At 37.0% G+C, this 17,900-nt stretch overlaps 4 protein-coding genes across 6 annotated transcripts; 2 read left to right on the forward strand and 2 right to left on the reverse strand.

Annotated features, from left to right (window-relative positions):
- Nucleotides 1–695: 695 nt before the first annotated feature.
- Nucleotides 696–2,213, forward strand: LOC125587460 (F-box protein PP2-A12-like). Of its 2 annotated transcripts, none has more exons than XM_048758016.1 (3): nt 696–1,340; nt 1,432–1,547; nt 1,628–2,213. In XM_048758016.1, the coding sequence occupies exons 1-3, from the start codon at nt 780–782 to the stop codon at nt 2,040–2,042; spliced, it is 1,092 nt and encodes a 363-aa protein (XP_048613973.1). In that variant the 5' UTR covers nt 696–779; the 3' UTR covers nt 2,043–2,213. The 2 variants fall into 2 exon arrangements, with proteins under 2 accessions (XP_048613973.1, XP_048613972.1); XM_048758015.1 differs by having other exon boundaries at nt 723–1,340; nt 1,429–1,547.
- A 285-nt stretch (nt 2,214–2,498) lies between these two features.
- Nucleotides 2,499–4,202, reverse strand: LOC125587027. Its single transcript, XM_048757114.1, has 2 exons — nt 3,337–4,202; nt 2,499–3,237 (listed from the first exon to the last, which is right to left on the reverse strand). The coding sequence occupies exons 1-2, from the start codon at nt 4,200–4,202 to the stop codon at nt 2,499–2,501; spliced, it is 1,605 nt and encodes a 534-aa protein (XP_048613071.1).
- A 992-nt stretch (nt 4,203–5,194) lies between these two features.
- LOC111213778 (serine/threonine-protein kinase PEPKR2-like) lies at nt 5,195–7,610 on the forward strand. Of its 2 annotated transcripts, none has more exons than XM_048758017.1 (4): nt 5,195–5,451; nt 5,665–6,494; nt 6,576–6,872; nt 6,945–7,610. In XM_048758017.1, the coding sequence occupies exons 2-4, from the start codon at nt 5,738–5,740 to the stop codon at nt 7,316–7,318; spliced, it is 1,428 nt and encodes a 475-aa protein (XP_048613974.1). In that variant the 5' UTR covers nt 5,195–5,451; nt 5,665–5,737; the 3' UTR covers nt 7,319–7,610. The 2 variants fall into 2 exon arrangements, with proteins under 2 accessions (XP_048613974.1, XP_048613975.1); XM_048758018.1 differs by having other exon boundaries at nt 5,220–5,569.
- A 727-nt stretch (nt 7,611–8,337) lies between these two features.
- LOC106449329 (thionin-like protein 2) lies at nt 8,338–9,253 on the reverse strand. Its single transcript, XM_013891107.3, has 2 exons — nt 8,744–9,253; nt 8,338–8,497 (listed from the first exon to the last, which is right to left on the reverse strand). Exons 1-2 carry the CDS (start codon nt 9,144–9,146, stop codon nt 8,436–8,438), a joined length of 465 nt encoding a protein of 154 aa, XP_013746561.2. The 5' UTR covers nt 9,147–9,253; the 3' UTR covers nt 8,338–8,435.
- Between the last annotated feature and the right edge of the window lie 8,647 nt (nt 9,254–17,900).

Consider the following 17,900-nt stretch of genomic DNA (forward strand, 5'->3'; position numbering starts at 1 on the left):
CCGAGGGTTATATTGCGGTTTGACTGGCACTTGGAGGGTTGACCCGTGGGTTTTTGAGTTCGCGGATTAATTTGCAAAAAAAAACCCCATTGAGGGTTTTTTTGCAGAAAACCCTAGATATTTTCGTCTTGGACATGCATGAATGTGAAAAACATTTGATCGTCAAAATATCTCATTTTATATGTGCTGAATAATTAAAATCAGTTAACTGTTAAAATATCTTAACATACTCGACATTTCCTTTTCTGTGTCCACGAGACTCACGAAGATTAGATAAAACTTAAACCAAATCAGTAGGTAATGGTGATGATCAAATATAAAGAACTGAAGGTTTGAAGTTTTCTTGTTCTTCTGTGTTTACCAAATAAATAATTTTATCCATAATTGAGAAAACATATATCCACAACAACCATCGTGTATATCGGAGAAGCGTTAATACAGCCACTACGCGATCTAACATGTTCATAACAGATGGTCGTTGACATCCTGGATCACGTATAATAACAGACAATAATAGTAACTGAAAATTCAAAATTGCTAAGGATATGGGTTTATTATTTATTAAATTGTTTATCTGACTTATTACAACTCATGAATGGAGGATTATTGCACGGATTAAAAAAACATTACTATAAAACAAAGAAAAACGGACAAAAAAAACAAAAAACTAAACGAAAAACCCAACAGCTTTTAATTTTAAAATTATTTGTAAAGGTTCAAAACTAATTAATCTTATGATATTTGTAAACTAAAGATAATAATATCATTACACGATCTACATGCCTTTTGCGTCACCGTCCAATATCCATATAGAGCACCACCATTGTCTGTCATCACCACCAAACCTCTTTATTCAATTGCTTTGTTCTTGTCTTAAACATTTCGAGTTTCGCGTGCGAAGAAAACTCCTCCACACGACCAAAGATTACAACTTTCAGTACGATTCGAGAATCTCTTTAAAACCCACCTGTTATTTTATTGAATCTCGTGTAAGACAAGGAAGGGTTTTTGCTCCTGGTGCTTTGATGGGTGCGAGTCACTCTGGTCTTCACAAGGATTTGTCTTCATCTTCGTCGTCGTTTTGTTTAGGGGATCTCCCGGAAGATTGCGTGGCTCTGATCGTTGAGAATTTGGACCCCGTCGAGATCTGTAGACTCTCGAAGCTCAACAGGGCTTTCCGGGGAGCTTCATGGGCCGATTTCGTCTGGGAATCGAAGCTTCCTCCGAACTACGAGGCCTTTCTCGAGAGAATCCTTGGTGGTGGGTTCCCGGAAAATCTCCAGAAAAGAGATTTATACGCTTGTCTCTGCAGGGTTAACTCATTCGATCACGGCACCAAGGTTCGTGTCTCTCTCTCTGTATTCCCTCCCCTGTTTTGCCGAAAAAGTTTTTTGTAATTTAAACGAAAGTGTATTTGATTGTGTGCAGAAGGTATGGATTGATAAACGAAGCGGTGGTGTTTGTCTAAGCATCTCAGCTAAGGGCTTATCAATCACAGGGATTGATGATCGTCGATACTGGAGTCATATCCCCACTGATGAATCTCGGTGAGACTTCCTTACATTATCTCTTGTGGTTGCTAAGATTTTAAAGTATAAACCTTTTTAATTGATTCTTCTTCTTGCAGGTTTGCTTCCGTGGCTTACCTTCAACAAACCTGGTGGTTTGAAGTCGACGGTGAGATTGATTTCCCGTTCCCGGTAGGAACCTACAGTATCTTCTTCAGGCTGCAGCTAGGTCAGTCTGGCAAGTGGTTTGGTCGACGGGTCTGTAACACCGAACAAGTCCACGGTTGGGACATTAAACCGGTTCGGTTTCAGCTCTGGACTGAAGACGGTCAATACTCCTCGTCTCAATGTATGTTAACCGAGCGGGGAAGGTGGAACCACTACCACGGGGGAGATTTTGTAGTCCGGGAATCAAGAAGCTCATCGACGAAGATAAAGTTTTCGATGACGCAGATTGACTGTACACATACCAAAGGCGGATTGTCACTAGACTCTGTGATTGTATACCCGAGCTCGTGTAAAGACCGGTTTTAATGCTTCAACCGGAGTCCGGTTTAATCAGAGGTCAAAGACTCAAAGCGGGGTTTTTTTTATGCGGTCTTTAGCCTTTTGTAGACGTAGTAACTACCATACTTTTTTTTTTTTTTTAATAGGCTTTCATATTTAAATTCATAAGTAATACATGTATGAGATTTTCACTCATAAGTTTGATAAAGTATGCAACAACAAAAAGAGAAACATATCCCTAACAGACGATTCAAAATTGAATTGTAAAGAGCAAGTTAAAGAACATGATAACATTAGTGATAGTAGTTCCCTCGGCTGCGACGACCTCGTTTACCCCTTCCTCTAACAGTTTTCCATTCCATATCTTGAACTTTTTGAGTCGGTTTTATTGGTCTTCCTCCTCTAGTTGTGTTATAACCAGATGTTTCTCCAACCAATAACATACCTTCCTCATTTCTGTTTTGAGAGTGAGGTGAATCTTGGTTAAAACTCCCCAAAATGTTGCTCCGTTTCATAAGTGTGAGAGGCTTCTCTAATGTGTACGGGAGATGAAGTTTCCTCCATAATTTGTAACGCAGATGGCGCAACGACAATGACTGCTAACGATGGTAAAGTAGTATCAGACTTAGAACGAGGAATAAAATGTACCTCGTGCACATTGGAGGAAGGTCCATCAGTGGGGTCCTCAGAATTACTAGTAGGCGAAGACCTTTTTGGAGTCTCAGGTGATTGGTGTGTGGAAGTAGAGCTTGGGTTTTGATCGAAGTTGGTAGCCGGGGTAGCAGGGGATTGTTGCAACAGCTTAACTATATCCACCATTGGGATCTCTTCATTAGGTTTCTGAGTATCTTTTGTGACATGAGCTGTTCCAAGAGTCTTAGCAGGTAGTAGACACCTCTTTTCCTTATGCCCAAGAGCTCCACATTTTTCACAAGCACTAGGAATCCAAGAATACTCCACTTCCACCAAGTAGATGTTGCCTTGCTTGTCATCAAGCGCAATTAGCTTTGGGAATGGTTTATCTAACTCAATCTCCACTAAAATTTTTGCTTCCCCCATACTTGTTGGATCTAAACGAGGCCTATGAGTAAGCATTGGCTCTCCCAAACCTGATGCTATATGACTGATACCCAATCTTGAGTAGCAAGAATCTGGGATATTCTTAAGGGTGACCCAGACTGGGAGAGTTGAAATCTCAGGGATTTTAAGCGAGTCTACCGGACTTCAAGGGGCAACAAATAGGAGACAATCATCAACATGCCACACACCCCGCTGAATAACCCATTTCTGAGTATTTTCATGAGGAATATGGAACAAATACGACGACTCTCCCAATTTCCGGCAAGATATCTTACATTCCCTTTCCCACAATCTATTCAAGACAGCATGAATAAGACCTCCAGGCGGTTTAGTGCATCTATGGAACTGTCCTACAATGTATTCTTCCTTATTCTCAGGTCCTAGTCTAAGGACGTTAGAAGGAATTGTCACCTGAGGAGTTCCATCTAGTCGATACGTCGGTTCAGCAGCTCGGAAAAGATTTCTAGATGATTGATTCATTCGGGCTGCCCATGGAAACCAGAGGGAACCGTCTTCCTTGAGCACAGGAGGTGGCAATTTTTCCATAGGTAATTGGGAGGTTGTTTGGACCGGATACACCAATTTTTCCTTCGTATGCTTGTGACCCTTGACAATAGACTCATTTATTGTAGGCCAGAAACAAGCTATTTGGCTTTTTACAACTTCTGTGAATCCAAGTTTAGGAGTAGCAGGTTCTGGAGGTGTTGGAGGTGGGGTGAATCGGAGTGGTTTCGACCATGCTCCCATAGTTGGAACAAATATTGTTTCTGTGTCCGGTTCATCTTCCTGGTCGCCCTTTTCAGAAGCTTCAGTAAGACCTGAGGTGACCAACTGGTTTGTTTCCTGATGAACAACTGCTCGTTCATCGGTGAGAGGCGCTGAGGTATATTCATCAGTTGGTTGAATCTGACTAGTTACAGGAACTGGTGGATGAGGGTCGGTTGATGCAGGTGCATGAGGAGAGGAAACGGTTTCAGAAGTAGGAGGAGTGTCCCCTGTTTCTTGTTCCGTTGAAGTGTCAATAATTTCAGGAGGAGGAGCAGCGAAAGAACCCCAATTTCTTTTTGTTGAACCGACATTATTGGTGGAGTGACAGCTTTTGACCATCGATCAAGATATGGCCATCGAGGATCCGGTGGTTGCGGGTCGGATTGCTCACCCATAATGACGCCGGAAGTCTTAGGACAAGCTTCAGTATTCTCCGGATCGTTTCTGTCAGGGCCCATGGGAGAGAGACAGTAACTACCATACTTGTTATTAGCCTTTAGAGAAATAATTGTGTCTCATCCTCTCCCTAGTACTCTTGTTGATTTTCAGTAGATTGTTTAGTGGCATTGTCAAAACAAAACAGTATGGTCTCGTGTTAGACCTCTCTGCAAGCAAATGGGATTGCACATAATGTAAACTAAGGAAGAATATGTTGAGAATGTGTTGTCTGTATTCATCTAGTAAGCTTTACATATGTACTCAGAAACATAACAAGAGAATCTCAACATACAAGATCTCGTCTCATACCATATCTACTCCGTACTTATCTCATAATACATTTGACTTATACCCCCAAGTAACGTTATCTACAAACCCATAACCGCTACAACATTGAACCAAACCATACTGGCCTCTAACACTTCCCTCGAGTTGGAGATCGGAGGTTACTTAGCTTGGTCAATAGATAATGAAACGTGGAAGCACCCAGCGCCTTGGTCATAATGTCTGCAATATGCTATGTTGTGCGAACATGCTAAATCACAATCAATCCTTCTTAAACAGCATTTCTAACACTGTGAGAGTAAGCCTCGAGATGTTTTGTTCGCTCATGGAAAGCTGCGATATACGACGCCGAACCATACCAGACTCTTAACACATAAAATCTACACTTTGAATATTATGATCAATTTCTTGTTGTATAAGATTATGATTAATTACGATCACTTACAATCCCATTGATAGATGGGTTTTGCATGAAAAACCACCTTGACAAAGCCAACAAGATGTTTGTATCTTATGGGTTCAATCAACATAAATAATATATAATAAACCGGTTTTCTGACGGACCGACATTTACGCCGGTCTAGAAATATATATACACACACAAATTTCGTTTATATTTGCATCATCATCACCGATTAAGGCTTATAAAGCTTCTTTTTTCCCCTAAACATCGCTTTCCTCGAGATTGCTCTCTCTCTAGGGTTTCGATCTTCGTTAACTATTTTTTCGATTCCTCGGGATTCGATACGGTGTTAGTCTTCTCCTCCCTGATTTTCCGTCAATTTCGCCTCGATTCTCTCCATCACCCCTTCTGATCGGCTTCGTCTCGGGAGAAAAAGGTCGCATCTTTTCGTGATTCCCCGAGGTTCGTTTTCTGCCCTGGTTTCATGACCTTTAGTTCGATTGAGTGTAGCTTTTTAGCTGTTTCGATCTAAGCATTCCGAGGAAAGTTTCGTGATTTCGCGGGAAAATAATCTGTGTGGGCAAGTTTCTAAGTCATTGAAGCTTCTTCTTCTTCTTCCGCTGTTGTCTAAGATTACACTTGTAAAGTCCTTTCCTTTTTGCTCTGTTTCTGTAGGAGAAAGACTGATCCTTTTGATCCTTATGTAAGTGACTCTGATGTGTGGTGAGATCCGTTGCTATCTGTTTTGATGAGGAAGAAGCGGAAAGGTAGTGAAGCCGAAGGTTCGGAGGAGGATCTATCATGTGCAACTACTGCATCGCGATCATCCAACTTCAGGTCACACTTCTCACTAGAAGGTTACGCTAGACTCAAGAAGCGCTGCAAGGAGAATGACACCGTCGTCGACGAGGACTCTGTTGGTTCCTTCAAGAGACGCCTCGCCGGCGTCGCGACCGCACCTCCTTGCGGCGCGTCGTCTCTGGTTTCGTCGGGGAGAGGTTTGAAGAGGAAGATTGGTTGCATTGACGTTTCCACTCAGACTGGTAGGAAGAACAAGATTGACGATGACTATGTTTTGGGTCCTAACATTGGGAAAGGGAAGTTCGGGTCGGTTAGGATCTGTAGGTCGAAGAGTAACGGGATTGACTTTGCTTGTAAGACACTGAAGAAAGGGGAGGAGACTGTTCACAGGGAGGTTGAGATTATGCAGCATTTGTCTGGTCATCCTCGGGTTGTCACGTTGCATGCTGTGTATGAAGAGTCGGATTGTTTTCATCTTGTGATGGAGCTGTGTTCGGGAGGACGTTTGATTGATCAGATGGTTAAGGAGGGGAGGTACTCTGAGCAGCGTGCAGCTAATATATTCAAGGACCTCATGCTAGTTATCAATTATTGCCACGAGATGGGAGTTGTGCATAGAGATATCAAACCTGAGAACATTCTCCTCACAGCTGTTGGGAAGATTCAGCTCGCTGATTTTGGCCTCGCCATGAGAATTGCAAAAGGTAATTAGTATTATTCCGTAGTAATCTGTTGTTTAATTGAGCTGTGAAGGTTTTTACTTATCTGCTTGTTCAATGGCACAGGTCAGACATTGTCTGGATTGGCGGGAAGTCCTGCTTATGTAGCACCTGAAGTTCTTTCTGAAAGTTATTCAGAGAAAGTTGACGTTTGGAGTGCAGGAGTCCTCTTATACGCTCTCCTGTCCGGTGTACTCCCGTTTAAGGGAGACTCTTTGGATGCTATTTTCGAAGCAATCAAGAAAGTGAAGCTTGATTTCAACTCTGGAGTGTGGGAGTCCGTCTCCAAACCAGCTCGTGATCTATTGTCAAGAATGCTATCAAGGGACGAATCTGCCAGGATCACTGCGGATGAAGTGCTAAGTAAGCCTTTTAATCTCTTCCAGCTCCTTAACTTGCAGCACTGAGTTCTATATCTTCACTTGTGTGTTTCAGGGCATCCATGGATACTCTTTTACACTGACCGGACTCTCAAGACAATGTGCATCAAGTCGAAGCACAAGGGTCAAGCAGGATCTCCTCCCGGCCTTCAGCTTCGCAGTCCGATGAAGAAAACTGACGTAAACAGAGCTAACAGAGAGAAGAAGACAACATATGATGATTCACCGACTGATTCATTCTCCAACACAGAGGAGGAGGAGGAAGAAGATGAGAGCGGTGTGGTCGATGTGCTTGTGGTTGCAATCTCCAACGTGAGGATCTCAGAACCAAAGAGAAGCAGACTCTGTAGTCCCACGAACAGCCCCATCGAACAGCAACATTCTTCTAACTTGACCACGACTACTAATACACTCTGTCGAGCCTTCTGACAAAACCAGTTTCACACACTCGTCCAAGTCTCCAAGTCACATGGGTTTGTTTGTCCCTGATATGATATGATCTTAGTGACTCAGTATATCATATAAATCGTAATAGCTCTCTCTAATAGCTGGATATGATCTGATTCTGGTTTTTCCTTCTACGTTTTCTGACTTTATTGTACAGATCTTCATGTAAATAGAATACGCCATAAGTGTTTGATCCGTTTTTTGTATCGGAATTATCTGGTCATTTCGTTAACCGTGGCGGCAACAATCAATGAGTTTTTTTTCTTGTGGTCAATGTTGTTCACGTACATTTTCATAGTGCATATGTTCAAAAGGAATTATTATAATCTCTTCAGCTCTTATATTAATCTGAAATAAGAGCTGGCAATTAAGAAAGAATCGTCCGAAGGCTCATGATATTGACTTGTTCTTTTTCGGGACGCAGAGTCAGCTGCGAGCGACCAGAATTTAACAAACAAAACTTACTAGAAGATGGAACATGAAATTCTCAATGAGAACTACGAAAAATGTCTGTATATTGAGTTTAATCGGTGGATCAAAACACATAAGAATAACCTGCTCTGATATTGTATTAACTTATGAGAAAACAAGAGAAATGTATGAATTGTATTATGATACAATGAGTTGCATAAATTTATACAGTAGAGCTATCTATATGAATCAAACAATAAATGACAGGATCATATGATCCTTATGAAAATATATGATGGAGTGATTATTGTGATTGAGTGAATCATATAATTGATACTCTTTCTTTGATATCTATGATGCATAAACCCAATGTGTACATATTGTTTTTCACTTCTTCATTTTACAATCATGAATGGATGTGGCTTTAATTGTATTGGATATGTCATGTGTGTACACAACTAGGTATGTCATGACTAATCATGAAGTTTAGTAACCATCCTCTCCTTGCTGAGATAAGCTCTTTACTGAGTGACTTCAGTTGGTGATTCTATCAATTGATATGTTCGTAACCACATAAATATATTCAGAAATATTAAAAAATCATTTATTTGAAAACCCAATCAATACAAACTATTTTATTTTTATCTTTAATTTAAATATTAATTTGTAGGAGGAAAAGTATCGCTTTTTAGTTTTTGCTGGAACACTTAATCGAACATGAATCGACACAGGCTGCGACTTTCTTCACATCTGTAAATAGCACAAACAACAAAAATCAAAAAGACAAAAAGACAAAAAGACAACAATATATATGAAATTAATTAAAAGAATTCCATTGTATATAAATAAAATTTTCTTGACACAAATAATACCTAAGTATGACTTTTTAATAGCGCAGTAGTTTACCACTAAGCAATTAAAAGCAACACAATAATATACACATATATGATGAGTAAATTTTGATGAATTGTGGATTTTCGAGAAAAGCAAACTTACTTGGAATTTCCATAGTAGAAAGAGAAGCACATTGTTGCACAGCACAACCAAATTTACAGAAATCATTAGTTTCATCAATAGTTTTCTCCGAAAGAGGAGATGGAGATGAAGATGGAGATGGAGATGGTGATGGTGATGGTGATGGTGATGGTGATGGTGATGGTGATGGTGATGGAGGATGAAGACAGGCTTTAAGACATATAATTGGACACTTGAGAGACGCTGGAAACTTGTAAGTACTTTTGCACTCTTTAAGACAAGATGGATAACACTGAATAAAAGGGATTTTCTCAGCTTCTCTTTGACCTAAAGAACTTTTTTGAGCCTTTGTTTGATCTAAAAGGTTTCCCATCATCATAAGTATCATTATTGTCACTAACATGGTAACCTTTCTGCTCTTCATTTTTTTTTTGAGAGGGAATGAATTTTTTTTAATAGATGAAATTGTTTGTTAGTTGTGAATGTTGGTTGTGTTAACAAGGTTTATTTATATAGGGATAACTATTCATTTTAGGTAACATATTACACTACCATGATGTTTAGATCTTCAATTGCACATTTACAATCTGGAGATCTTTATATTTATTTCCAAAATCAAAATATTGTTTTTCCAAAATCAAAATATTGTTTTTCCAAAATCAAAATCTACATTAACATAAACATGTAAAAACCTTTGTTTTTTATCAACTTGGGGTATCCCAAGATCTATAGAAAAACTTATACTAATTTTTAATATGAAATGCAGTCCACGAACGAATCCTCTCTCCGGATATTTAAATGAAGTCGAAAGTGTTGCTCTATATCCTGTGATTGCATATGTTTAGTGTCGTTGAATTACTTCGAATATGGGTCACTTACCACACCAGAATCCGCCTACCATTATTAGCAGTGTTGTGCCAACAATTTGAGCTGCCATAAGCGAATTAAAATAAAATGCCTACACTTAGTTATAAATGTTTTGTAGTTAAGTCATAAAGTAGAACCAAATAAAAGCTAAATTACTTTTCAAACTAGTTTTTGTTTCAAAAAAAAAATTAATAAACTATTAAATTTAAAATTTTGAACCAGCACTATTAAAATAAATAAAACGAGTAGAACATTAATATTTTATGTGATACACATTAACAAATATAAAATAGCCAAATCAAACAATATTTTTATATAACAAAACCGATCTTTATTTATTTTACTGTATTTTGATAATAAAAAATGATTATATACTATTATGGTTGCTTAAGTATGACCAGTGTCGTGCTTAGAACAATCGGGGCCTAAGGCAAATATAATTCATTTTAACAAAACCAAATTCTACATAGATAATAATAATAACAACTAAATAATAATATAAGTAATATTAGTATAATAATAATATTTTAATATAAGTTGACAAATAAAACTGGGTTTTTGTTATTTCATAATTTGAAACTAGTTTATGAAAAAATTATAAAAGCTTTAAATGGAAAGCATTATATGTTTTGTTATTAACAAAACCAAATTCTATATAAACAAAAAAAGTTTTCAACATTAATTAAAACAGAAGTTAAAGCTCATGAAAACAAATGAGAATATAAATGGAGGTTTGGTTAATTAAAAACATATTTTCCGGTGACTATTATCATTTTATTTGTGTCATAAACTGTAAATTTGGGACCCCAAAATTAACAAATATGAGGAGGGACCTGAGGCCAATGCCTCAAAATCAAAAGCGTAGGCACACCTCTGAGTATGACCATAAGTATATACTGTATTCTTGTCTTCTTTCTAACTATCAGAAAACTTTTAACCTTTAAGCATTTCATTTATATTTTTGTTACTTGAGCTTAAATAGATGGAACTAGCTAGAAAAATATGCCCTTAATTGTTTCTAGAAAATTTGATGCCATAAGCCAATGTTTCAAAATTTAACACCGAGGCACGGCTCTGATTATTAGACCTGAGTTTTGTAAAAAATCTTTGTTTATCAAATACAGTTTACATACATGCATAAATGTATTTATTTTGTGCTGGATATTGTGCATATGGTTATTGAAATTACAATTTCAATATTTAAAATAATTTTAAGATACAAATTCGTTCATTCCTAAACAAATAAACAAATCATTAGTTTTCCCGTAAATTTTATTCTTTCATAATTGTTTTAAATTCATGGTTTTATGTTTATTTACAGTAAGTTTATAACTAGACTGGGTGAAACCGTGAGAGAGAGAATAGGCCAAGGCTTGGCTATGACTTAATCGAATCGAACCGAACTCAATCGAGTATTGAGAAAGTGTACCGATCGGTTTATTACAGGTAGAAAAAAAAATTGATTCCTTTTCGTGCGAGGGAACGAACAAAGGAAGCGCTCCAAGAGACTAAGACCACACGACACGATCTGAACAAAGCCTCCCGGAGCGACACGGTGGTGTGACTCAGTTCGAATGAGCTAGATCCGAGTTTCAATTTTTTTCTCCGTGTCAACAACCATGCTATCGATCTGATTATTGTTTGTTCCTTCTACCTATACTGACCTTGTTGTACAGATCTTCATGTAAATAGAATACGGCATAAGTGTTTGATCCGTTTTGTGTATCGGAATTATCTGGTCATTTCGTACCGTGGCGACAACAATCAATGAGTTTTCTTTTTGTGTTCAATGTTGGTCACGTACATTTTCATAGTGCTGTCTGCATATGTTCAAAAAAATTATAATAATCTCTTCAGCTCTTATATTAACCTGAAGAGACTATTACCATTGTTTTTTGAACATATGTAATGGATAACTCTTTGATTATTTTATTTCATTTTTTTTCTAAAATAAAAGTTTGCATTAACGTAAACATGTGTATGCTGTTTTTAGATGTATCTACTAAGTACACAAATTTACTTTTCTTCTTGTTGACGTCTCGTGAATTTGTTTAAGTTGAGTTAAATATATGTAATAGTGTTTAAAAATAATATATGTATTAGTGTCTACAAGAAAATAATTTCCGTATGTATTCTATAAATATCACTATTGTCATAAGAATCGCCACTTTTTGTATTTTTTTTTTATTTCTAAAGCTGATCAAGTTATTTTTGTTGTGCATATTTGTTTGTGGAAGGGTTGTCTTTTTTCATAAAGAAGAGGTCGTAGACTTGTAGTCTAATGGTAAAAATTAATTTGGGGCATGAGCGTAAACTCATTTGTTATGAGTTCCGGTTTTACTGGTAACAAAGTTGTTAATATTTGGTAAGTATATATTTGAATTTTGGTCCAGATAGGTAATATGATAGTCCGACGAAATGATCCAGTTACTTCTAATATTAGCAAGACATTCCAAATGCGGATCAAAGAATATGATAAAATATCTATTTTGTAGCACTAAATATAATATAAATAATATTGATACGAGATCAACCCATAGAGTATATAGAAAAAAACCGAGAAAACTTTACGTAGTAGTTATCATAGTCGACGACAAATTATGGTATAACTAAATTTGAACCCTCATGTCTGTACACATTTTTTTTAAAATAATATTTAAAATATAAAATAACTTATAAAGATATATATTTAATATCAATTTAATTTTACGTATATAATATTATTTTGAAAATTTTTATATTTGATGGAAATTGTTTTTGATGAAATTGTGCAAATCATATATTAATTTAGTATTTTTGTTAATTTATTTAAAAATCCAACATCATATTAATAGTTTAATTTTAAACATTAGTTGTATAAGAATTAATACAAAATTTTATTATTTTTTGGTTAGAAATTTTTATTCTCAAAATTTTTATATGTGACTAAATTAAATTATTTAATATTATATTTTAAAAATATTATTTTATTTAATATATTATATTTCGGTTTGGTGTTTTTATTCTTACTACAAAAATCAGACATAAATGTTACAACCAATAAACTATTATTAATTTTGTTTTATATAGAAATTTAATATGATAACTTAGGCTATACTATTTAATTTCAAAATTAATTACTGAAATATATAAAAGATTTGGTCTAGATTAAATATTATAAACAATCAAACGATAATTGCCTATTGGAAATATATTTGTCTTTTCTTAGGAATGTTGTTGTTTAGATATATATTGTTTTTGTTAGGAAAATATCATATATGAGTAAATTTAGGATGTTTAGTTAAGTTTATCATATATGATCAAACATAGACTTTTGTATGGCAGATAAAAAATAGAACCATAAATTAATAGATTAGATATCGTTTGGTGGTACGATAATTAACGAGAACTTATTTTATGATTTTATCCATGTATAATCCAATTTAGAGTTTATACCTTTTTGTAAATCTAGCCAAAAACCTTCAAAAATTTTGGGGGCCAAAGCCAATATTTCATTTGCCTATGCTCAGATCCGACCCTGAATCTAGCTGTATCCAGTATTACCAAAGTCCGACCAGTTTTTGAGGTGAGCAGCTCTCGCAATTAGAAGATGCATGCAACACACTTAGAAGATGAACATGATTTACAATGTTTAGTCTAACGAAAATGTACGTGTACGCAAAATACTAGGATATTGGAGGAAAAAATAAACCACAACGATGAAGTTCAGTTCCATTTTGTCGATTGATGATATTGATAAACTAACCATAATAACTTTCTTCTGATGAAATTTCAAATAATTAACAACAATCGTTATTGCAATAACATTAGATGGAAACGGGAAACACATTGGACAATCTACAAAAAATTTATTAAACACACCATTTTTATCATTTTTGACTCTTTGTTTCGGATCGATATTTTGTCAATATACTTGTTTGTAACACAATATAGTATCAAATCAATAAATCATTCTCCTTTGGATTTGAATACTTAATCGATACAAACCACTCCATGTTTATATCTTTTTATTAGACACTAGTTTACAAAGAACGAAAACAAATTAATGTGTAGGCTTTAGTTCTTGTTAGAGCACATATTTGAGCATGAATCCACACATACCGAAACTTTCTCTGCGTAATCTGCTCATAACAAAACAAAATTCCATAAGAAAGTTAATTAGGATAAAATTAACTCAAATGATTAAAAACTTCAAACATTCTAAGACATCTGCTTAATATACTCAGATCCACATGATTGAAGTGTATATAAACACAAGAATATAAAACTTACCCTTATCTTCAATCGAGGAGGATGGAACACAACGATTGGTAGCACATCCAAGTCTGCAAAAATAATCAGTCTGGTCTATTTCCTGAAGATCTGGCTCAGAAGGTTTTATACAAATCGCGAGACACGTGAAAGGACATGTCACACTTAATCCGTTTGCACGACAACCCGATATACAACCTTGGCAACATTCTTGAAAACCCATAGCCTCTGTGTCGACCAAAAGGCTCCCCATTATCACCACTAACATCGCGATTATTTTGTTCTCCATATTTTCTTGTTGATAATAAAAATCTTTATACAAAGAATATTATCAAAATTGACTGAAAGTGTTCGTTGAGTATGAATGTTGGTTGGTGTAACTAGGTTACAAGGGTTTGTATATATAGACTGTGTTGTATTTTTGTGTTAACTATAGTCAACATTTTCATATTTAGTAATAAATTAGTTTTGATATGCTATGGTATAATAATATTGTAGGTAATTAATCCTAGTCAATGCACTTAGAATATTGGGATTTCTGACGTTACACATTCTAGATATGGTTATAATCTATTTTTATGATACTAAGTTATGCATAAACCTAACGTGTATATATTGTTTTTCACTTCTTCATTTTACAATCATAAATGGACCTCGCTTTAATTGAATAGGTATGTCATGAGTCATGACTAGTTATGACGTTCAGTAACCATCCTCTCCAGGGCCAGGCTTGAGTACAAGCTCATCAAGTATTAGCTTGAGGGCCGGTATTGTTAAAAACGTTTAGGGACGAATTACATCGAATGTCAGTTAGTTCAGATGGTAAAATTTGCTTGTTAAATTTCATAGGGTGCTGACTGCTGAGTTCCTAACTTTTGTGCATCGTATTTGCCGTTCTATCGGTTGATATTTTTGTAACCACATAAATATCAGACTAATAAATAATCACTTATTTGAAAACCCAATCAATACAAACTATATTGGGTAGTCGTCAACTTCCACTTTATAGTATTTTTACTACCATGATGTATAATTCTTCAATTGGACATTTACAATCTGGCGATCTCTGTATTCCTTGTTTACTGTTGAGTACTGATAGCTTTATACTTAAGTCTTGTAAACACTCTGAGGGAAACAAAAGGTTTTAGCTGACTCGGTTATGTTATCCGGTTTGGAGTAATCGAGTTAGTTAGAGTCTTGGTTAATTCCGGTTTTGTACATCCTTAAATATAAAAGGATAGTTCAGAGTTGGTTAGCGTCTGTAACAGAATAGTGAGCTCGGGTCGTCGTCTTCGTGAGAGAGTCTTGTTCAGAGAGTTCGAGTCAGTGATCTAGTGGATTTGCTGGATTGATTCTAGCTCCAGTGAGTAATCTCTGCACATCGCAGGATAACACTGGGTAAACAAAAAACTCTTGTGTCGATTTATCGCTTTTTCTTGATTGTCAAGATCCAAACGAGTGATTGAGAGATCGAGAGATCGAGTTTCCGCGTAACAAGTGGTATCAGAGCCTCGGCTGTTAAGATCTGGGGAGGTTCCGATGACGACGAAGAAGATTCGGGCGGAGGTGGAGCTGTTCAACGGAGAAGGCGACTTCTCGCTTTGGACGATCCGTATGATGGCTCACTTCGGATTTTCTGGCTTGAAGGAGGTGGTTCTCAGTGATAACTTCGAGATCGAGGTTCCTCTAACGAAGGAAGAAGGAAAGAAAGTTTCGGATGATGATGACGATGAATCTGGTGGTTCGCAAACAAAGATGATCTTAGATTCGATCAAATTGGAGAAAGATGAGCGAGCAAAAGATATGATAATCTTGAATATCAGCAATCAGGTACTGCGAAAGGTCAAGCATTTTACTACTGAAGCATCGATGTGGTCACTGCTTGAAAAGTCATACATGTCGAAGTCATTGCCGAATCGGATCTTCGTTCAGTCTCAATTCTACACTTTTAAGTGTGATAGCTCAAAGACCATTGAGGTAAATTCTGATGAGTTTCTCAAGATTGTGGCCGAGATGAGCAGCCTGAATTTCAGTGTGACTGATGAGATTCAAGCGATTGTGTTCTTGAATTCTCTTCCCATGAGTTATGATCAACTCAAACATACTCTGAAGTATGGGAAAGACTCATTAACACTTGAAGAGGTCTGCTCTGCAGCGAGGTCCAGGCAGCGTGAGGTGAAGGAGATGAGCAAAACTGAGAAAGACTCAGGTTCAATCCTGTACACAGATGATAGAGGAAGAAGCTCTAGAAGAGACTCGCGTGGAAGCAATAGACCACAGAGTAAGTCAAATGGGAGAAAGATTGTGTGTTGGTACTGTAAGAAGGAAGGACATTTGAAGAAGGATTGTTATGCCAGAAAGCGAAGCATGGAAGTGATAACGATGGAGAGGCGGCTGTGGTCATTGAGAAGCTGGAGACAGGTGATGTTCTGAATGTATCAGTGGATAACTCAAGAGAAGAGTGGGTCATTGACTCAGGGTGTACTCACCATATGACTTGCAGAAGAGATTGGTTTGTGGAGTTCTCAGAAGAAGGCTCCAGTAAGATTCTTTTGGGTGATTATCACACGGTTGAAACGCTTGGTATTGGATCAATCAGTGTCAACACTCATGGAGGCTCAGTCAAAATTCTGAATAATGTTCGATATGTACCAACACTCAGGAGGAATCTCATCTCAACCGGGACTTTGGATAAACTTGGTTTTACTCACTCAGGTGCTGAAGGTAAAATCAAGTTCCTCAAGAAAGGAAAGCTAGCGCTACAAGGCATATTGAGAAATGGTCTATACATACTGGATGGTGAGACAGTGACAAAGGAGATTTGTCACGTAGAAGGCTCTAAGTCTAAAGTGTCGGTCTGGCATAGTAGACTCGGACATATGAGTTACAAGAACATGCAGGTTCTTGTGAAGGAAGGGTTTCTAAAGAAAAGAGATATTGGAAAAGAAACTTTTTGTGAACATTGCGCTGTTGGAAAGGCTAAGCGTGTAAGTTTTGAAGCTGGTAGACATGAAACTAGAAACGCATTCGAGTACATTCACGCTGACCTATGGGGTTCTCCGCATGTTGAGTCATCTATGTCTGGAAGCCAGTACTTCTTATCACTAATTGATGATCACTCAAGGAAGGTATGGCTCTGTTTCCTCAAGACTAAAGACGAGACTTTCTTGAATTTCTGTGAATGGAAGAAGCTTGTTGAGAATCAGGTTGATAAGAAAGTGAAGTACTTGAGGACAAATAACGGTCTTGAGTTCTGCAACAATGCTTTCAATGATTTCTGTAAGAAACATGGAATCACTAGGCATCGAACCTGCACTTACACGCCTCAACAAAACGGCGTGGCAGAACGTATGAATCGGACATTAATGGAGACGGTCAGATGTCTATTAAAAGAGTCTGGGCTTGATGAGAAATTTTGGGCAGAGGCTGCAGCTATCTCAGCATATATGGTAAACAGGTCTCCATCATCAAGCATTGGTTTTAAAACTCCAGAAGAAGTGTGGTTAAACAAGAGACCGGGATACAAACATATGAGGAAGTTTGGATGTGTGGCTTTCTTATATGTAAATCAAGGTAAGCTTCAGCCTAGAGCTTTAAAAGGGATCTTTATTGGTTACCCTATAGGAACCAAAGGCTACAAGGTCTGGATGATGGAAGGTGATCAGTGTGTGGTAAGCAGAAATGTGAAATTTCAGGAGGATCTGATGTATAAAGATGCATTGAAAATGTGGGATGTAGTGAAAGAGAATCAAAGTGATGCTAATCCGTCTACAGATGTTAAAAGATTGGAAGCCTACAGTGCGAGCACATTGGAACCTGAACGTGCCGTTCAACGTGGAGTAACTGTGGTTGACTCAGAGAAGGCCAGTGAAGATGAGACAGAAGGAAACCTTAATGCATCTGGCAGATCAAGCCTGTCAAACTATCAACTGGCTAGAGACAGACCAAGAATACATGTGGTACCTCCAATCATACTTAATGATTATGATTGTTCAGAGGAAGAAATAGCTTTTGCCTTATATATCGCAGAAGTGGTGAACATAGAAGAACCACATGATCT

Source organism: Brassica napus, chromosome C5, assembly GCF_020379485.1.
Source record: "Brassica napus cultivar Da-Ae chromosome C5, Da-Ae, whole genome shotgun sequence".
Lineage (NCBI taxonomy): Eukaryota > Viridiplantae > Streptophyta > Magnoliopsida > Brassicales > Brassicaceae > Brassica > Brassica napus.